The 21,199-nt window shown below is 36.6% G+C and overlaps 1 protein-coding gene and 1 long non-coding RNA gene across 25 annotated transcripts in view; one reads left to right on the forward strand and one right to left on the reverse strand.

Annotated features, from left to right (window-relative positions):
• Nucleotides 1–5,478, forward strand: part of LOC104217711 (uncharacterized) — a 42,083-nt gene extending 36,605 nt beyond the window's left edge. For 18 of the 19 annotated variants that reach the window (XR_011406943.1, XR_011406941.1, XR_011406955.1 and 15 more), the window contains one exon: nt 5,208–5,478. This is a non-coding gene — a long non-coding RNA (uncharacterized lncRNA). Of the gene's footprint in view, nt 1–499 lie in introns of all 19 variants that reach the window. The other variant, XR_011406950.1, reaches the window with a different exon arrangement.
• LOC104217712 (MADS-box transcription factor 23-like) overlaps nt 1–18,934 on the reverse strand; it is a 51,275-nt gene extending 32,341 nt beyond the window's left edge. For 4 of the 6 annotated variants that reach the window (XR_011406937.1, XR_011406938.1, XM_009768020.2 and 1 more), the window contains exons 1-2: nt 18,671–18,934; nt 18,339–18,558 (exon numbers count right to left, since the gene is read on the reverse strand). Coding sequence is in view for 3 of the 6 variants with exons in the window: in XM_009768020.2 (XP_009766322.1) it covers nt 18,339–18,520 (182 nt within the window). In the remaining 3 variants the exon portion in view is untranslated. Of the gene's footprint in view, nt 1–6,013; nt 6,395–18,338; nt 18,588–18,670 lie in introns of those variants that run through there. The other 2 variants (XM_070172266.1, XM_070172267.1) reach the window with 2 other exon arrangements.
• Nucleotides 18,935–21,199: the final 2,265 nt, after the last annotated feature.

A 21,199-nucleotide genomic window follows, 5' to 3' on the forward strand; every position in this document is an offset into this window, starting at 1 on the left:
TCATGAAGAGTTGAGGTCAATAGGCTTGGATGCCAAATATGACTGATTTGACCAGTATCCTCCCAGCATAGGACAATTTTCTAGTAGTCCATGAGGAGATTCTTTTTTTTTTTTTTGAGAAGGTAACATAATTGTATATTAATATAAGACTTCACTAAAATTGTGAAGTCACCCATAATTACAAAGAAAGTGCCCTAGCAAAAATAAAAGACACTTTAAATCCTTGGTCTTCTTACAAGGATTCTAGTACATCTAAAATGGATTCAAGATCCTCCAAAAACTTCCCTTTACGCCAAAAATGTCCTATGCTGGGAGATTCTTTTAACTATCTTTTGTACAAGAGGCTGCCATTGTGTTGTGGTCAACTTCTTAATTGACAAAGGTATGCCCATGTATTTGAATGGTAGATTCCCATAGGTGTATCCCAGCCGCTGCAATTTTTAATCCTTTTCTTCCTGTATCACTCCTCCACAATATAATGAACTTTTGCCTAGGTTAGCTTGTAAGCCTGAGGCAGAGGAAAATTGATGAAAGCACTGTTGAAGGTGATATACAGACCCCACATCTCCATGAGCAAAGAGTAAGAGGTCATCTGCAAAGGACAGATGTGTAATCCCCAGCTTAGCACATTTGGGGTGAAATCTGAAGGCCTTCTTATCTTTCAAATTGTTCAATTGTCTGCTAAGATATTCCATTGCTATGGCAAAAAAGGAAAGGGGACACTGGATCCTCTTGTCTCAGGTCCCTTGCAGCATCAAATGGTTCAATTGGCTCACCATTGATCAAGATAGAGTAGTTGACTGTTCTAAGGCATTCCATAATTCATTCAATGAATTTCCTGAGAAAAGCTAATTCCTCGAAAAGCTGTTCTAGATAGCACCATTCAACTATGTCATAAGCTTTTTGTAGATCAATCTTGATCAGACACCTAGGAGACACATGCTTCCTAGCGTAAGCCTGTACTAGCTCATGAGCCAAGATGATGTTATCTGCTATTTTCCTTCCTAGTATGAAGCCTGCTTGTGCTTCACAGATAATGTCAGGTATCACCTTTTGTAATTTTGATGCTAAGATTTTTTAGATAATTTTATATAGAACAGTGCAGCATGCAATTGGTCTATATTATTTCACTGTGAGAGGATTCTCAGACTTAGGGATCAATGTGAGTTTAGTGCAATTACGAGCTCTGTATAGCTTTCCTGTTGTAAAGAATGCTAAAACATCAAGGTTCACTTCTTCCTTGATTATATGCTAGGTCTTTTTAAAAAAGATCGTATTTTACCCATCAACTCCAAGTGCCTTGTCATCTCCGAGCATAGGCTATCATAAATCTCAACAGTGTTAACAGCCTCCCACAATGCCAATTGTTGTTGATGATTTAACTTTGGTCCTTTCTGCATGATCAACCTGTTTATAGCTGTAGTTCCTTGGCTGAGGTCCCCATGAGGCTTTTATAAAAAGTGATGATTTCCTCTATTATACCCTTTAGATCAGTGATCTTATTTCCTGCTATTGTATTGAGTTCCATTATTTGTTTCCTGACTGTTTTCTCCTTGATTACTGTTGTGAAGTACTTGGTGTTGGAATCACCCAATTTGATCCATCTAATTAGATTTCTGTCTCATCACATTCTCCTCTATTAAAGACCACTTTTCCAAGGCTTGAGTTGTCTTTTCTCCAGTATCACCAGCTCATCTGTATACTGCTGAGTTATTTGCTCCTGTACAAGCTTCAGCTGTTGTTTAGTGATGTGAATCTTTTGTGAGATGTAGCTAAATTCTTCTTTATTGAGCTTCTTGCACAAAGGTTTCAAGGCCTTCAGCTTCATCCATATATTCTTCACGGGGTTGTTATCCAACTGTTTTTGCCACACCTCCTCGACTAGTGATTCAAACTGGCTATGTTCAGTCCAAGTGCTAAAGACCTGAAAGAGTATTGGGTGATTTGGATGCAGATTTCAGGTGTAGTAACATTGGAGAATGATCAGAAATGAGTGGAATATCATATTCTGAAGAAATGAGTGGAATATCATATTTTACTTTGATATAGCCCCAACACATCATCCAAATCTCCGTTACCCAAGGCTCTATCAGTTCTACTACATACTCTGTCATTACCCTGTTACTTGTTTGACCATGTATAATACTGTCCACTCCAGTGTAGCTCATTAAGGCCTAGGTTGAGTATACAATCTTCAAAGTCTTTGATCTTAGAGGCACTGATAGGGCTGCCTCCTAATCTGTCTATGGGATACAATACAGCATTAAAGTCCCACCCACCAACCAAGGGAGGTTGATTGAAGGGCCCAATGTAGTCAATGCAGCCCATGAGGATAACCTGCTCCACAGTGTTAAAACCATAGATAATCGTCACCAGTTGTTCAGTTGCAGTAGTTCTATCTGTAACTTTACAGTGGATCATTTGGGCTGCTACAACTAACAGGTTCACGTAAAACCTGTTATCATCCCAGATTAGCCATATTCTTCCATTGTCTGCTTCCTAATAGTTATTGTGAAATCCCCAGCCATGAGCAATGTTTTTAAGTATCTTCATAGCATTGTGTTGCTTGGTTCTTGTCTCCACTAATCCTGCTAAGTTGATTTTGCCAGTTCTGGGGTAGTTCCTTAGTTTCTTTTGCTTATACCTCTTATTAATGCCCCTCACATTCCAGATACACCAAGTTATTGAGAGGTATTTGGACCCTTCCCTTTATCAGGAGGCATTATGTCTTCACTTCTCTGTTATCTCAAAGGTGTTTATGAGTGGAGTAGTCCCCAGTAAAAGAAAGTTATTGTAGTGGAGGGCTTTGGAGGGCTTTGTGGCGTTGGGGCCTTTCCTTTACTCTTTGTAGTTACAGTCACTTGATCCTCTTTGGTTGTTTGAGCACTTTCATCTTGCAGGATAACAGGCTGCTGCTGAGTATGCACCATTAGATCAACTTGTGGTTGCACACTGTTGCCTTGTATTCCTTGGGCTTGCTGCTGTTGCATCTGCACATTTCCTTCAGTAGGTTTATCACTTGGATTCTTAGTTCTCCATACCTGTTCCACTCTTTTTGGACCTCTCCTCTTTCTCTGAACTTCTGGTGGTTGCTGGCCAGTTTGTGATTGGGTTTTACATGAGTGGCCTACTTGGAGACACTGATCACAAACTCAGGGTTTCAGTCATAAGTTACTCTGTTGGATAACCTCCCTATTTGGCTCCATCACAGCCACCTCTTCAGGGAGTGCCTTCGTGGCATTCACCTCTATCAGCATCCTAGCAAATGAAATTCGTGTTTGTTTGGAGGTGCACTCATCTGCATATATTGGAGTACCAATGAGACTTGCAATTCTACTAAGAGAATCACTGCTCCAACATCTCATAGGAAGCTTTGGAAATTTGACGTTGTTAATGGTATAGGGCCCTGCATAGAATATTTCCTTCATGTCCTGTACACTGTGGAATTTCACCACATAGTAGCCCTCCTCATGTAGAAACAAGTAAGGTGTAGCAACACTCGGACCAATTTTTCCTTATGTATCGGCTTATCACATTGAAACCAGGCACCTCTCCTAACACATAAACAATAAGAGCACTCGTCCACTTCTCAGCTTCCTTGTGCAGTTGACTACAGAACCTGCCCTTTACCGTCGTTGCTAAAGCAAACAGCCAAAGCTTTCCTGTTGATTTCACAAGCAGCCGATTTTTCATGCTTTGGTCTCATTATCTCACCTAGTGGGACCGCCCATCTACCTCGGCTGCCTTGTCTTCTTCAGTTGGAACATAACCCAGCCTATAAGTTGCCTTGTGATTCACAAAGTTTGGTGACCCATGTTCCTTATTAACTTCAGATTTAACTAGTTGAGCCATGGGTTGTCCGTTCACTATCTTAGGTGGAATGTAAGAAAGAGACATACCATTAGTAGCACATCTATTTCTAGCAAATAGGCTTGTCCATGGTGCCTTCGCTGGAGCATTCTCTTCAGGACTTGTGCTTGTTCTTTCCAAATCCATGGGCTTCTCGCTATGATTGCCTGAAATTGGTCTCCTCTGAGTTGTTGCTTCCATCAAAGTCCCCACCGAAGAACTCACTCCCACTGGGGTTACTGTTCCATTGGATTTCTTCATTAGGGTTACAGCGCTCGTGGTCAATTCCTTTGGTTTTGCTGCTGCATTTTCCCTTAGATCTAATTGCGTGCTAATTTCTCTTGTTAACATGTCAATCGCATCTCGTCCGGTGCTTGCATGGTCAAAATGGTCCTCTGTAATTTGTGCTTTTGCTTTGGAGGTTTCAGGCTGCATCCTTGCACCAACTGTGCTTCCAAACGAAACAATTGGCACTTTTTTTTGTCATCCCCTTCGCCGTCCTCTGCCTCGTCCAGGCCCCATGGTATTCACAGTGGCGTAGGTTAACTACCATGCGCCGGGAGCATGGTGAGAGAGAAGAGAAGGTTAAAGATGTTTTTACGCCATAGCATATTCAATCCATTGCAAAAGTGGTTGTGATCAATGTAAGATTCTATGCAAGTTCACAAACATCACTATTCTAACAAGGCTCTTCCATATATATCTATACTGAAGAACAACTTCCGTTCCTATACAAGTATAAAGGCACATCAAACTTCTGAAGTCTTGAAAGTTTAACAAACAGAGATTTTTCTGTCTAATTCGAAATGAAGGGAATTGGATCCTATCAATATTGAAGTGTCCTCTTGCTTCCCTAGTTAGCTCTAGTTTTACATTTTCACATATTCCTCAACTTTCCCAACTTACTGCGATTGAACTACATTGATCTACTCCTCCCAAATTACATAGTCTTCAATCAATCACCAAAGTTGAAAGGGAGAGAAATACTTTCTCCTGTTGAAATCAGACCAATTTTGAATGTCAAACAAAGTTGAGCAAGGTAACTGATACTTACCCATCATCCCTGGACAAAATTCATCAAACTAAATTGATTATTGTTATGAAGTACATTTTGTTTTAGCTCAAAATATGACCTTCCCTTAAACAAAGGTAGTCCTGTTATACATCCTTAAACAAAGGTAATCTTGTTATAAATCTTGACAACTGTTAGATAAGATTCTAGTGGAATGCACAAAAGGTTTTCATTGCCCTATTATCAGGAGGCAGTATCGCCCTTCATGCCCTCGGTAATTGGCATAAATAAACTTTTATCCATGGCACAAACTTCTACATTATTCTAGCATTATTCATGATTGCAGGTAAGCTCGACCAGCTGGGGAGAACCTTGGATGAATGCAAACTACAAGGAACAAAACAAGGCGGCAGATCAACTAACAAAGGGTTGATAAATCCAGCCATTTTTAGCAAATTTATTTTGTTATATTGTGTATTTATTCTTTTCATTTAGAGTATATGTTTAGCTGTTTTATTGTTCTATCTTCAATATGTTGGGTCAAGTCCAATAACGACACTATATAACAATGTGTAAACAATTAATAGTTTATCTAATTTACGTTGTAGCTGGCAAAATATTGACCCCAAGAAGAAGGAAAAAAACAAAGGAGAAGTAAAATGGAAAGAAGAAATGACACAGAAATACACAAGAAAGATAATAGGTAAAAATATCCGCAACTTGATCATGAGATTTCACATATTTGAGCTCATCCTCCTTCTTGGCAATGCATTCTCTGATGAAGTGATACCTTGTGCCTATATACTTAATTCGATCATGATATACCGAATTCTTGGCAAGTGCTTGTGAGAATTTATTGTCAATACAAATCTTCGTAGCATCAGTTTGTGGCGAATTGAGCTCCTTCACTAATCTTCTTAGCCAACTAGCATGACAGGCGCAGGATGTTACTGCTACATATTCAGCTTCACAAGTCGAGAGAGTAACAATTTATTGTTTCTTTGAACTCTAAGAAATGAGACAATCACCCAAAAAAAAAAAAGCTAGTTGTGATTTTTCTATCATCAATATCTACTGCATAATCACTCTCACAAAATCCCACAAGGTTGAACTCACTAGAAGAAGAATAAAATATCCCAAAGTCAATCGTACCTTTTAGGTATGGAAGAATTCTTCTAGAGACTTTCAAGTGAGTGGAGGTAGGAGCTTCCATGAAGCGACTTACTACTCAAACTGCAAAGAGTATGTCTGGCCTGGTATAAGTCAAGTACCTCAAACTTCCAACAAGACTCTTGAAAAATATAGGATCCACTTTTTTTCCTTCATCAAACTTTGATAATTTTGTTCCACTCTCCATTGGTGTATTCACGAGGTTGCAATCAAGCTTGTTGAACTTCTTCAAGATCTCCTTTATATAGCTTTCTTGAGAAATGAAAATGCCTTCCTCCATTTTCTTCACTTCTAGGCCAAAGTAGTATGACATGAGCCCAATGTCTGTCATCTCGAACTCAAGGGACATATCTTTTTTGAAAGCTTCAAAAAAACTTGGGTTATTACTCGTGAACATAAGATCATCAATATAAAGACAAACAAGTAAGATATCTCTGTTAGTATAAACTTTAAGATAAAGAGCATAATCATGGAGACAACGAGTAAACCCATTGTCTTGAAAAAATTTGTCGATGCACTATTCCATGTCCGTGGGGCTTGCTTCAATCCATATAAAGCTTTTTCAACCGCAACACTGTATCTTCATAGTTTTAACCACAAATCCTCATGGTTGTTCGACATAGACTTCTTCTTCAAGATAACCAATCAAGAAGGCTGGCGTGATATCTAATTGATAGATCCTCCACTTCATTTGCACCGCCAAATAGATCAATAAATGAATCGTCTCCATGCGGGCAACAGGTGTATAGATTTCTTCATCGTCAGTGCCTTGCCTTTGCTAGTAGCCTTTAGCCACAAGTCGTGCCTTGTACCTCTCCACTTCTCCATCAATATTCTTCTTTGTCTTGTATACCCATTTCACTCCAATTGCTCGATGACCCTTGGGAAGAGTTGTTAATTCTCAAGTATTGTTCTTCTCTATTGACTCAATTTGCTCCTCTATGGCTTGTTTCCGCCTTTTATCTGTAATAGCTTCATTAAAGTTCATTGGTTCACTATAAGCAAAGAGACAATATAAAAAATTAAAATTAGTAACTTCTTTTGTGCCATCATAAAGCTCTTGAATACTCCTCGTCCTATGCGGTTGTGCATTTGAACTTTGTTGAGAAGAAGGAGATGCAACATCGATTGGTGAAGGAGGTGGAGTTGCATCTTGCACAGGTTCCACCGTCTCTGGTTCTACTTCATCTCCAAAGTATGGAAGAAAATCATATGAAGTTTCTTCCTGAGGTTCCCAATTCCATGTCAATTCTTCATCAAATTCAATATCACGACTCACCACCACCTTACCATTGCTTGGGTTGTATAACTTGTGGCCTTTTGAACTCGTGTCATAGCCAACAAACACATTCTTGACACTTCGATCGTCAAGTTTCGCTCTCCCTTGCTGTGGCACATGCGCATATGCTATGCTCCCAAAAATTCTCAAATGCTTGAAACTTGACTTTCTTCCCTGCTATGCTTCTTGGGGAGTTTGATCTCTAACATTTCTTGTTGGAGACATATTGTTCAAACAAATGGCACACGAAGCAGCTTCGACCCAAAATTCCTCGGGCATACATTTAGCTTTCAACATATTTAGCCATATTAAGAGTCGTCCGCAACTCCATTTTGCTGAGGTGAATAAGGTACCATTAGAGGACGACGAATTTCACGAGACTGACAAAAGTTATTAAATTCTTTTAAAGTGAATTCGCCTCTTCTATCGGACTCTAAAGCTTTTATTTTATAGCCACTTTTTTTCACAAGCGCTTTGAAAATTTTAAAAGCAATAAATGCTTCAGATTTTGGTTCAAGAAATAAATTCAAGTCTTTCTACTAAAGCCATCAATGAAAAGCAGAAAATATTTACTTTTACCAAAGGAAGGTGGATTGATTGACCCACATATATCAGTGTGAACAAGCTGAAGCGACTTAGTTGCCCTTGATATGCCCTTCTTTGGAAAACTCCTCCTTGCATGTTTTCCAACAAGACAAGCTTCACACAATTGATTGGGATGGTTGATTGATGGTATCTCATGCACCATGTTCTTTTCTCCCATTGATTTGAGTGCTTCAAAATTCAAGTGCTCAAATCGCATGGGCCAATACCATGATTCATCTTGCACATTAGCCTTCAAACACTTTGCATCAGTTGTTTTAAGATTCAGAGAAAATAATCTATTATTTGCCATATGTACTTTAGCAATTAGAATTTCACTTGAATCTCTAAGTCTAAGATGCATATTTCATATGGATGACATATCCCTTTTCAAGAAGTTGGCCTAAACTCAAAATATTACTTTTTAATTTTGGCACATAATACACATGTTGAATTAACTTGTGGCCACCATTTTTACAGGAGATAAGAATCGTACATATACCTTCTATTTGAATCTTTGAGGTATCTCCAAAGGACATATTACCTCTCACCGTTTTATTTATCTCCATAAACTTATCTTTGCATCCACACATATGATGCTTGTTCTATTGTCCAAATAACACGAGCTACAATCATCCCCGTCTTCTTCTTTTAGTGTCAGCAACAATGTTGACTCATCTTCTTCTTTCTTAATAAGGTTAGCTTTCTCTTCAACATTGCTACGACATTTCCAAGAGTAATTGCCAAATTTATGATAATTATAACACTCAATTTTTGATTTGTCATATTTTTGTCTATTATTTTCTTGATAGTAGTCGCATACTCTTCCTCCTCTTTGTCCGCGACCACGCCCTCTGAATGTTTGCTGGATTTTAACTTCATTGTTGAAGTTGTTACCATTACTTCTTTTTCTTCCATGGCCGCCACAGCCTCGTCCTGGTCCATTCCCTCTATAGCTTTTTTCACATCCATAGTCTTTAATAATGCCTGAGTTTTAAGAAATTGCTCCGGTGGCACTTATTCTCATCTTGATATTTTCTTCATGGGTTTATAAAGAACCCTCAAATTGCTCCGCCGTCATAGAGTCAAAAATTTTAGACTCCTTAATAGCATACACCACAAAATCAAATTTAGGTGTTAAATTGCGAAGGATCTTTTCTACCACACGGACATCTTCTATGTCCTTCCTGTATCGTCTTAATTGATTTCCAAATAGCCTTCATTTTTGAACAATAATCTGATATGTATTTGGATTCTTTTATTTTTAAAACTTCAAAATCAACCCTTAGAGTTTGATGTTTTACCTTCCCCACCTTGTTAATTCCTTAGAGAAAATTTTGTAAAATCTCTCAAGCTTCCTTTGAGGTGGTAGCATCTGCCACTCTCTCAAAAATGGCATCATCCAAACATTGGTGGATGAACGTGATGGCTTGTTGATCCTTCTTCCTTGTATTTGTCAAGACATCTTTTTTTTTTAGACAGAACTTTCTCATTATCGAGTTTTGCTTACCTTCTATTTATGATTTCCTACACATCATGGGAGCCAATAATAACTTTCATAATAAGACACCATTTCTTATAATTATCTTTTTTTGGACAGGGATACTAAAAAGATAGCGGACCATTATTCGTCATGGCTCTGATATCACATTGTTGGAAAAAATAATATTTCACCCATGAATAATATCCATGGTAAATAACAATAACACAATAGAGTAACAAGGATACCAAATCTTTTAATGGGGTAAAATATAATAGTCGGGCAGAGCAATATAATACCACTATAATATTATAGCTTGGCAATGTCAAAAAACTACTACACCTTCAATAGAAATAACACTTTTTATTTTAACACACCTCACTATAAAATTACTTTCATTCTCTATTTATCTCACGAACTACAATCTGTGAATTACTTTCTCTGCTATTTGTTTCTCTCGTTTTTGTATGTATTAAACTGAAACGGAGCACTTCCTTTTATAGGCAAAGTTGCCACCAAAACTAACCAATCAGATTGGCTCATTCAAAAATTTGCTTTGCAAATTGTTCCACTGCCCAACTTGTTTTCAGCAACATGTTTCTAAGCAACTTGTTTCCATTTTTTTATTTATTTCTTTTTATTTAGATGGGTCCCACAATTTCTACTGCATCTTATAATTTTTTTTGGTAATATACTACATCTTATTTGAAAAAAGCTAGAGTTACAATATACACTTGCCCAGTAACCCCCTAATCATACTATATAACAATTAATTAACTTGCAAAAAATGTTTTTGATTTGCCATATTAAATCCTGAACGTTAACTTTGTAATTGTCATCTGTCCATCTAATGAGGCCCCTTAGGTGTAAGACTCCATAAATTTGGACTAGGTATGGATATATTAAATGAGTATTAATGTGACATTTTAGACATGTGGGATGAGCATGGGTGAAAATAGTTATTTTGGAATCAAGACGAAGAGTGAGGTGCATAAGATTCGATAAAATCGACTAAGTTTATGAAAGATCTATCTTCCAGTCTGATTTAGTGAAAATATGTTAAGAATTTGAGAAATCTTAATACATGAAAGTTGTAGTACTTTTGAAATATCTTTCCAATAATATATTGTAAAGACCAAATGGATCTTTGTGCAAAAAGTTATGTACATTTTACTGGACAATACACAGCCTACGCGCTCAACTGCGCACCCAACTGTCTTGTGCGCGGCAATGCACTTGTGGCAGTGCCACTTCCCTTGTTGCGTGTTCAGGTGCGTGGTTGGGCCTTCATCTTCGTGGAAGCGCACCCAAAAAGTCGTTCTAAAAGCCCTACTTCGTCCCCTACACCCCAAACACGTAAACTTCCTCTAGAAAGGAAAGCTCTCAAGAACCCAACTTCCTCCAAGGTCTTTCCATCATCCAAGGTAAGTTCTAATGATGATTCTAAGTTAAATTCAATTCTACAATACCTTATTAACATGGGTAAACCCTTCAAATTATTAGATATTCGATTGAGACATCATTGTTGAGAAAAGAAACCTTAAAACTCGAATTCAAGAGACTTGAACGTCAAAAAGGTAATATCTTTGCCCCTCTAACTGATTATAACATTAGATTAATGATTAGACTCTAAGTTCGTGAGATATGAGTTGATGAGTTTGATAAAAAAGCATGAACGGTTATAGGTTTGGGTTGTTTGATTGTTGATTATTGATTAAAAGTGTTGTTTATATTATGGATGATGAAGAATGGTATTGATTATAGCAAATTAATATTTTAGAATTTTCTAGGAGCAAGAGAATGGATTATTGGTGTAGAAATACCATTAATAGGGGCTATAAATCTTTATGCCCATCAAGTATTTGATAAAATGTGTAAGTAACTAAAACATGAGCATTAGTGCTAATATTGGTTCCTCTTGATATATATATATATATATATATATATATATATATATATATATATATATATATATATATATATATATATATATTGTCATAGATTATCGTTGAAAGAGGCAACGAACATTGCGATACACCTAAAAGGCCAGAGTCAAGGCATGTGAGGCTAACTCTCTATGTTTGGGAATGTTTATGATTCTCCCTATGTCTCATTATTTATGACTATTTCGAATTGCCTCGGAAAGTAGTTATGTCTCAGTTCCATAAATAGTTGTAGAACTTCTATTCTCTAGATGACATAGTTTCATATTTCATTCAATATCCCATGAGCCTCAGTTATGACAGAGCAACTTACTATGAATTAATACATGTCTCAGTCTAGTTCTATTCAATATTCCAGTATCATGTAACTCAATATGATTCAGTATTTTAGTATTATGTATTGCAGTATGATTCTCAGTTCCTGATTTTAAGTCACTAAATACTGAATACCTTTGGGCCTAAGGCAGCAGTTTATGCTTTATGCATCTTTGGGCCTAAGGCAGCAGTTTATGCTTTATGCATCTTTGGGCCTGAGGCTGCAGTTTATGCTTTATGTATTTTTGAGCCTATGGCCGCAATTATGTATACGTATACTTGGGCCCGAGGCCGCAATTTATTTATTCAGATAGACAAGTGGTTCTTTATTCAGAAGAGGGAGTATTCATATTAAGGCTGTATTGTGGTCCGGGCCCAGCCCAGGACCGGCCAAGCCCGCGAGCGCACATGGGCTTTGGGCTAAACGAGCTGGCCCGTATGGTCCGGGCCCAAGCGGTCCAGGAGCCCACTGTGGGTCGGTTCAGCATGGAGAGACCGCGAGCCTGGGACTGGCTGGCGGGCCCAGACCGGTTCAACCGGGCCCAACGGCTATTTTTCAAAAAGGAAAAAAAAATAAAAAATTGGCCAACTGTTGGAAGTTTAAAAACTAGTTGTTGGCCTGTCAATTTAGCCGTTTGCCTTTTTAATAAATAGCCATTTGCCCCCAAATTTTTTATAATTACACCTTTTTTCCTATTCTCAACTATAAATACCCCCTCATTCTTTCATTTTCTCACAAAATCATCAATCTCTCTCTAATTTTCTTCTATAATTGCTTACTTTATTATTGCAATTTGTGAAAAAATGTGAAGTTGGTGAATTGAAGTATTCAAGTCTTCAACGATATACAATTTTCAAGAAGTTGTTCGTCAATTCGGTAAACTCGTTCCAACTCTTAAGTTTTAATATTATAGTTTTTTTTTTTGTTTTAGTTTGTATAATTATAATTAATATGGCCTTTTCTGTGAAAAAAATATTTGGTGGTAAGGGAAAATCTAAAATTGGTGAATCTAGTAGCCAAACTACTACTCCTCCCCCGGCTTCCCGCCCCAGACATGTTAACCGTCCTCCTCCACCTGTTATTCTTGACAGTGATAACCCTTGTTTTCAATTTACCGATAGTCAATTTTACCATGATATTGCATCAGGTCAACAATTAAATGATGAATATATGAGTGCTCTTTATGGTAATTCAACTATCCATGAAAATGATGAGGAAAATGATGATTTAGATGAAACGCAACCGGATTTAGATGATACACCTACTACTCCTGTTGTTAACCCAACTGATAATAATCCAAATGATGCACCTTGTTGTGCTAATTCCATTGGGGGAGGAAGACTAAGAAAGATATTGTCATTTTTTTTAATGTCGTAATAATAAAAATTATAAGGCATTCCCTTGAATATTTTTTTACAATTTGTTTATGTTTAAATTTGAATTAGAAGATTTAAGTCACAATTATATAATATAATTTACAAGAAATTGCCTTAGATAAAAAAATTTCAAAAACAAAAATAACCCGGACCACTTAGGCCCGTTTAGGCCTGTGGGCCCGGCCCCACTTAGCCCGGGACCATGCGGGCTTAAGCCCACAGTGGGCCGGTTCCACCCTCCAGGACCGTTAAGCCCGGGACCGCTTGGGCCCGGCCCGCCAAAGCCCATTTAGGCCCGGGCCCGAACCACATAACATGCTTAATTCATATTTTTACTTTCTTGTTCATTTCAGTTATCAGTTATAAGTTCAGTTTCAATTTCAGTATTTATAGCTTTTTCTCTCAGTTGCTTTACATACCAGTGCAATTCAAATGTACTAACGCCCCTTTCACCCAGGACTTGCATCTCACGATGCAGGTAACAATTTACAGGTTGACGATCAGAGCGTTATTCTCGTACCAGCTATTTGATGAGCCCCAATTCTTTCGGGGCATTATCGTTACTTTACAGTCTTTCAGTATTTGCATACAATCAGTATTTTGAGTACTTCATTAAAGGCTTCATAGACTAGAGTTACAATTAGACAGTGTCACAGGCTTTTCATGTTAAGCAATGTTGGCTACATATATGTTTCAGACTTATATTAGTGTTTTCGAACTTTGATTAATATCATTCATACTTTCAAAATATCAGCATATGTTAGTTTATCTTCCGCATTCAATATGTTATGATATCACATGTTGATTCTGCCAACCAGTTAGTTCACTCGGTCATATGTAGTCAGGCACCGGATATTGTGTTACGTCCAGGCCCAGGTTCAGGGCGTAAAATTAGGGGTTGCTGGTAGATCGTAGTTGTAAGTGTGCCAAACTTGTTGTATACTTAGCTAATCATAAGCTACTTGATTAGCTTCCATGTAAAAATGAAGAGCCTCCACACTATCCTTCATCGTCTAACCAAATTTAAATAACTTAAACTATAATGATAGAAAAATCATTTGTTCCTTTTCTCAAGTAATTAGTAACAGTATATGAGTGAGTCCAATCCAGTACAATATCCGTTATTATTGTTGGATGCACTATAATAATTCAAACTTAACTGGAGAAATCTCATCTGTATAATTACTGTTGCACTATATAGGAACTAAGAAAGCAAGAGCAAATCTCTCAGCATATTCATCACTACTCCTCTAATCCTAGCCTTTCAGTATGCCAAAAAAAATACCATCAGTGTTCAGTTTAATCCACCCAGGGAAGGTTTGATCCACTTCATTTGCTTTCACTTTGTGACTGGCCTCAACTTTTTCACTACCTCACAGATTCTTTTCCAGGTTAAATCCATCTCACATCTAGGGAAGGACATCCTTAAAGTTGCTTTCAGGAAAATATGAAATCCATTATATTATAAGTAAAAAGAGTCGTTCCCATATTTACATAAACATCTGCACTTTCAAATTTTCAACATATGATGGTGGTACAATCTGAAGTAACAACTTGTGGACCTAGTTGTTTATTTTTACCCCACCATGTCGTGAAGATCCTTTTTATGGACAAGAACTGGTGTTGATTGATCAGTGGTCCTAATAATTTCATATATGATGTGCAGCCTCACTTTCAACAAAAACTTGCTGAACAGTTTCACACTTGAAGACTTTACAATAGTTACACTGGGGCACAATTTGATTACCAAATATTGAAATGATTTCATCAAAAGGCAAATTTTGTTGTAGTGGTCTCCAATTAAGAAATGAAATCTTAAAAAGGATGTCTTTATGCCATACCTTGTTGATAAAGTCACATCTCCGACCAAATAATCAACTTTCTACCATGCTGAACTATTAGAATAATGTCCATCAATTGGGGTATCCAAATAGCATAGTCAGGAAGGTTTTGGGTCACCAATGTCAATCTTTGGCATGTATTGCACTAAGTGGTAAGGGAGAACTTCAGAGAGCTTGCAGACATCCCACGTCCCCCTCCCCCTCCATAAATCATTCTATTAACATATTTGATGATGAGCAACATTCTGCCAAAGCACACTTGTTTACTTATCCCACCAAAAACTGCTTTTACCTTCTTCATATGCCATACTATACTGACATCCGCTTCTTGTTTGACCTCCATAAGTTTTCTCTATGAATGTGACTGCCCAATGCACTTTTTTCTGGCCACAAGTTGTATCTTTGTGCAATACTTAGCTCTCAGGAAATCTGTCCAAAGAGAGTGTCTATTCAAAAGTTTTACTCTCTTTATGGAAAAAGAAGACTAAATATCCTCCATTTTCCTAAAGCCAATTCCGCCCTCTTATTTAGAACTTAACTTATTCCAAGAACTCCAACGATATTTAGATTTCTCTGAATCAGCCCCCTAGAAAATCCCGGCAAAATATTTTTCCATTGGGCTGAAGGTGCCCTTTGTGGGTTTATAGCAGCCAATGTATATTTTGGAATGGCAAGAGGCACAATTTGATAAGAATATATCTGCCTCCAAATGAAAGCATCTTCACTAGTCATGCATTTAACCTCTCAATAATCTTGGAAATTAAGCATATCATCAAAGTGTGACAACCATTTCCTCCAACATAGACACGGCATCCCAACCATTTCCTTCCAACATAGACATGGCATCCCAAATATATGAATGAAAATTTCTTATTTAGTAAACCAGTTGTGTTCCTCATTTACTTGGTCGTGGAATTAGAGGTTTTAGGATTTATGAGGAAGAAGCTCTTCTTCATGTTTTTTTTTTACAAGAACCACCATGATTGGTGGGATTGAGTTTGAAGCCCAACTTTCAAATTACTTCAGCAAAATTATTACAGGGAATTGGATATTTGTCCAACCCACCTTGAGTTACTTGAAGGATGAAAACTTCATCCTTATACAAAAACACGCCCCTATGAGCTACTAATAATGTAAACATGAGAACCTTTTTAAAGGTAGAATATCTTCTTAAAAAGGCCTTCCGTTTGGCCTGATGATCTTTTATATCTTTTCACCTGTTTCACAACAAGCCTTATAGACTTGCTATTTCCACCACCGAAAATAACTAGTATATCATTAGCATATGCTTAATGATTCGCCTTAGGGCCATTAGAGTCATGGAGAAAAAAAGTGTAGATGTCGGATTGGTTCAGCTTGTTGAGAAGTCTGGATAGAACTTCAAAGCCCAGTATAAATAGGGAAAGGGAAAGGAGATCCTTGCTTGACAGAGAAGAACCCTTGTGTGGATCAATTATATTAATGCTAATGGAGTACCAAACATCATATATAGAATCCCTCTGAAAAACCAAATATTCTTAACACAGAAGTAAGGAAAAGCCAAGAGATCCTGTCATATGGTTTGCCAATATCCACTTTAATAACTACGTCGCCACCTTTGTTTGGTACATATCTTGGACTATCCTCTTATCCAATAGTACTTTTTCTGTTATGGGTCTATGTTGCCACCTTTGATTGGTTGTGAAATGTCTTGAACTATCCTCTTGTGCCGATAGTATATTTTTTGTTATAAATCTGCCTTGATCAAATCCAATCTAATTCTCATTTACCAACTTAATTACACAGCATGGGAAGCCTTTTAAATAGTATCTTAGTTATCACCTTGCATGTGAAATTGCTGAGTCTGATGAACCGTATCTCAGCAAAACAAGTAGGACATCTACCCCTTATTTCAACTTTTACTTACAAAATGATTTTAAAAATCAAGCCCATTATTTCGGAAGAGCAATTCTACCCTCACAATCTAATCTAAAATCATATTACAACCGTAGAAATTCTCAAGTCCTACCAGCATTCGTTTTTAACATCTGTAGTAGAAGCCATAAACGTAAAACAGCATAATTAATCCATCGAAAGATCACAAAAATACATGCACACAACGAGAGTAGAAAGTTATAGTAGTAAATTCACAAGAAAAACACCCTTATGGCTTATGTATGTATCAGTACAACCAATTAATAATGCTTGACAGACATTAAAAAGGAAACTGTTAGTCCAACTTAGAACTTTTATTGCGAAACTAAAACTAAGAAGCGACGGATAATTTTCGTCTAATATAAGCACTTTTTTCCAAGGATAAAGTATTTAGTTCAATAAAGTTCTTCCTACTTAAGCTTTTTATGATCTTTCATAAAGATGGAGATAAGCAAGATCCACCTAATATTGCAAACACGAAGAAACACATTTAGAGGTATGTAATTAACGGATAAATTAATTAAGATGTCGAAAATGGATGTATAGGTGGTCTTGCTACTAGTAAAGTTTCTTCTTTGAAAAAGACGTTAATCAATGAAAAAGTAATACTGATATTGATGCTGTTATGTACTCGAGTATTATTGTGTATATCATGTCTAACTGAATAATTTAAGGCAAACTTTAATTTACACAAAATCCTAATCCTGTTAAGTCCAATACAGCATTCCTTGGATAGTTATTCATGTAGATATAGTTTATAACTATGGGAGTTCAGCTGTGCATCAAAATGCAAGCAAGAAGAATGTATATTTTGCATTATCCAGTTACTCAATCCGTTTTTGTTATTTCATGAATCTTGTAGCTATAGCATATTTAGTAGGCGTGGCTACAATTATGCTCAGTGTATTAAAACTAAATCGAAGTTTCACCAATTTTACAAGTCCAGCTAACCTCAAATCCTAATTGAGGAAGTCAACATAACCAAGCTCCTCAATAGTAAGCCAATAAACATCAAAAGGTAGGTTTAAGTAGCAATGATATACTCTCTCAAAGTACTACTGACATAACTACTTCCATTATCCACATTAAACGGCCAACGGCAACAATCTCATAATTACACCAGTTATAGCCTCATTCTATACAATCACTTAGCTTAAGCTAGCTCTTCACTCACTACAAGAGCTAGCTTGTAGTGACTTGTCTTGAGCTCCTACAAGACAAGTCATTAAACAAACTGACCGACATTATAACAAACAGAAATCGTGCAATAAAAGGAAGGATCATATCTAAACAAAGCATTTTGAACCATAAACTCTCAAATTATGAGCTCATTCTACTATTTAGATTTGAAATTCACTCGCTATTTGAATTTAATAGGAGTAGTAACTGTATAAGTATTAAACTGTCTATTATGCCACATTATCCAGGTCAAACACGCTAGTAAGATGCAAAATTGGAAGGTGAAAACTATTTGGCACTCAGATCTTGTTAATCTACATACATTAAAAATGAAACTAAATATTTAATAAATTAAATTAGTAAATTTGAAAAAAAAAAAGGTGATAGTGAAAAGCACCTGGTGCTAGAATATTCGTAGAGCCTGCCAGTGCTGGAGAAGATGATGACTCCGACCTCCGCATCGCAAAGGATCGCTAACTCCTTCGCCTTCTTCAGCAATCCATTCCTCCTCTTCGAGAACGTCACTTGCCTGCTCGTCGAATTGTCAATCCTTCTTATCACTATCTTTCCTCTCCCCATCGCCGATCTCACTCTCTCTCTCTATCTACTTTCTCTCTCTACAAATACACACAGTACAATTACACACCTATACGTACACATTTACGAGCCATATATTCAATTTTTCACATAGGCGAAAAAAACAAAAATATGTTTCCTATGAAGACTTACCAGAGAAATTAAATTCGCGAGAAGAAGCAAAAGACGGCGAAGACAAAATCACTGTTTAGATATGAGGAAAACGGAGAGAATTATCCGAGGAAAAAGGAAGAGAAAGTAAGGAAAAACTTGCGGTTGATGGAGACAAAAGGAGGCTTCACAATCGTCGTTTTGGGTCAGTCTTCTGATTGAATTTGCCTATATAAGGAAAGTGTTTCTATATATGAAAATGGCGAAACCCGAGGGGTGGGTAGGTGTAAAGGGGGGTGGGACGTTAGGGCGTTTCCATAAAACCGCTATTCGCATTGGGTTTTGTAAAACCGATACTGGTTTTGTGTGCCTGAATGCCACGTGGAGACATTATATTAGCCAATTGGTTTATTATAGGTCAGACTCGTACGAAACGTTTCCTCATTCGTATAGATTGCTGACGCGTGGTGGCCTTGCAATTAAAAACTAACTTCCCACTTTAGGAAATTGCCTTTTCGAACTAGTGGTTGAATACTGACGGATTTGCCCTTTCTGGATTTGGGTGACTAATTTACCCCTTTAGAGCTAATAATGGAGTGACCACTCCCGAAACCAAAATGGCATGGTTTTGGACTCAAAATACGTTTCTACACTTTTAAAAAAAAGTTACTTGTCTACTTAAAATTGTGTTTTACTTTAACGGAATTTTAGCCGTTAAAGTAAAGCGCAGTATAATACTGCATTTTACAAAGCACAGTATTATACTGTATTTTACCTATTAAAATATAAGTCCCTTCTTCCCCACGATAGAAACCAGAAAGCTTCCAATTAAAAAACACCACAGCGGTCCCCTCCGATTCAAAAAAATTCGAGTGGATCCCACTCGTCACACAAAAAGTGAAGATTGTAGGTCCCGCATACAACCCAAGCCTTCGATTGTTGTGGTTTCCTCTTTTCGGGCTCAAAATTTTAATTTTTCGACTTTTCTTAAAACATAAATCGAGGTATTCCGATTAGTTTATGTTGAAACTCGTATAATAATGCATATTAGTTGTCTTGAATGTGTTTCCACGTTGTTTTGTGTTTTGGTTGCGATTAAATTTGTATGTTATTTTTATCCGGATTAAATTATTAGTGTTTAAAAAAAGAGTTAAAAGTTGAGAAATAATTTTTCTTGTTAATAAAAATGTTCATAAATTTCTTTTAATAGATATGTAATTTCGTGAATGTTATGCTAGTAAAATATGTTTGTTGCTCTTTATTTAGTTTAAATTATTTATTTGGTTAAAGAATAGTGTCATTTTAGCAGAGTAAAATATAGAGCCTTATAGCGTAGTAAAATATAAAGCCCTTTACCGTAGAATCTCTGTAGTTTCAGTATCTACTAACTACAAACTCTATCCAATTACACTTTACAAAAATTAATTATTTAATTTATAAAACAAACACACAGAACTAACAAATTAATATATGCTGTCAAATTAAATATCGGTCGTGGAACTCATAGATATATATCTTGTCCAATTAAAAATTAATTATTTAATTTATAAAACTAACAAAACTGTAAAAGTATTGAAATTGACGCACATAAGAATTCAGGATAGCTTGGTGCTATTGGGCCTCAAATATCGATTCTGGAACCCATAGATATTTACTTTGTCCAATTAAATAATTAAATATTAATTATTATTTCTGAAACAAAATTGTAAAAATATTAAAATTGACACACATAAGAATTCGGTATAGCTTGGTGCTACTGGCCTCAAATATCGAGCCTGGAACCCATAGATATATACTTTGTCCAATTCAAAATTCTAAAAATATTGAAATTGACACACATAAGAATTTAGGATAGCTTGGTGCTACTGGGCCTCAAATATCGAGTCTCGAACCCATAGATATATACTCTGTCCAATTAAATAATTAAATATTTAATTTATAAAACTAACAAAATTCTAAAAATATTGAAATTGACACACATAAGAATTCAGAATAGCTTGGTGCTACTGGGCATCAAATATCAAGTCTCGAACCCATAGATATATACTCTGTCCAATTAAATAATTAAATATTTAATTTATAAAACTAACAAAATTCTAAAAATATTGAAATTGACACACATAAGAATTCAGAATAGCTTGGTGCTACTGGGCATCAAATATCAAGCTTGGAACCCATAGATATATACTCTGTCCGATTAAATATTTAATTTACAAAACTAAAACAAAATTCTAAAAATATTGAAATTGACACACATAAGAATTCAGGATAGTTTGGTGCTACTGGACCTCAAATATCGAGCCTGGAACCAATAGATATATATTATGTCCAATTAAATAATTAAATATTTAATTTATAAACCTAACACATAGCCTGTGCATCCTGGACCTTTCTCGGATAAGATATTAGTGTTACAGGGTGATCATAGGTCCGCCTACGTATGGAAGGGAGAGCTAGTGGAGCAGACTCCCCGCGCTAGGAGAGTGGACGACATGTGGGACTTTATTAGGGAGAGAGGTTTTCATTCCCGCGTAGTCCAGCACCTGCGTGATACGGGCTTCTATAGGATTT

This window comes from Nicotiana sylvestris, chromosome 4 (assembly GCF_000393655.2).
Source record: "Nicotiana sylvestris chromosome 4, ASM39365v2, whole genome shotgun sequence".
In the NCBI taxonomy this organism is placed as follows: Eukaryota; Viridiplantae; Streptophyta; class Magnoliopsida; order Solanales; family Solanaceae; genus Nicotiana; species Nicotiana sylvestris.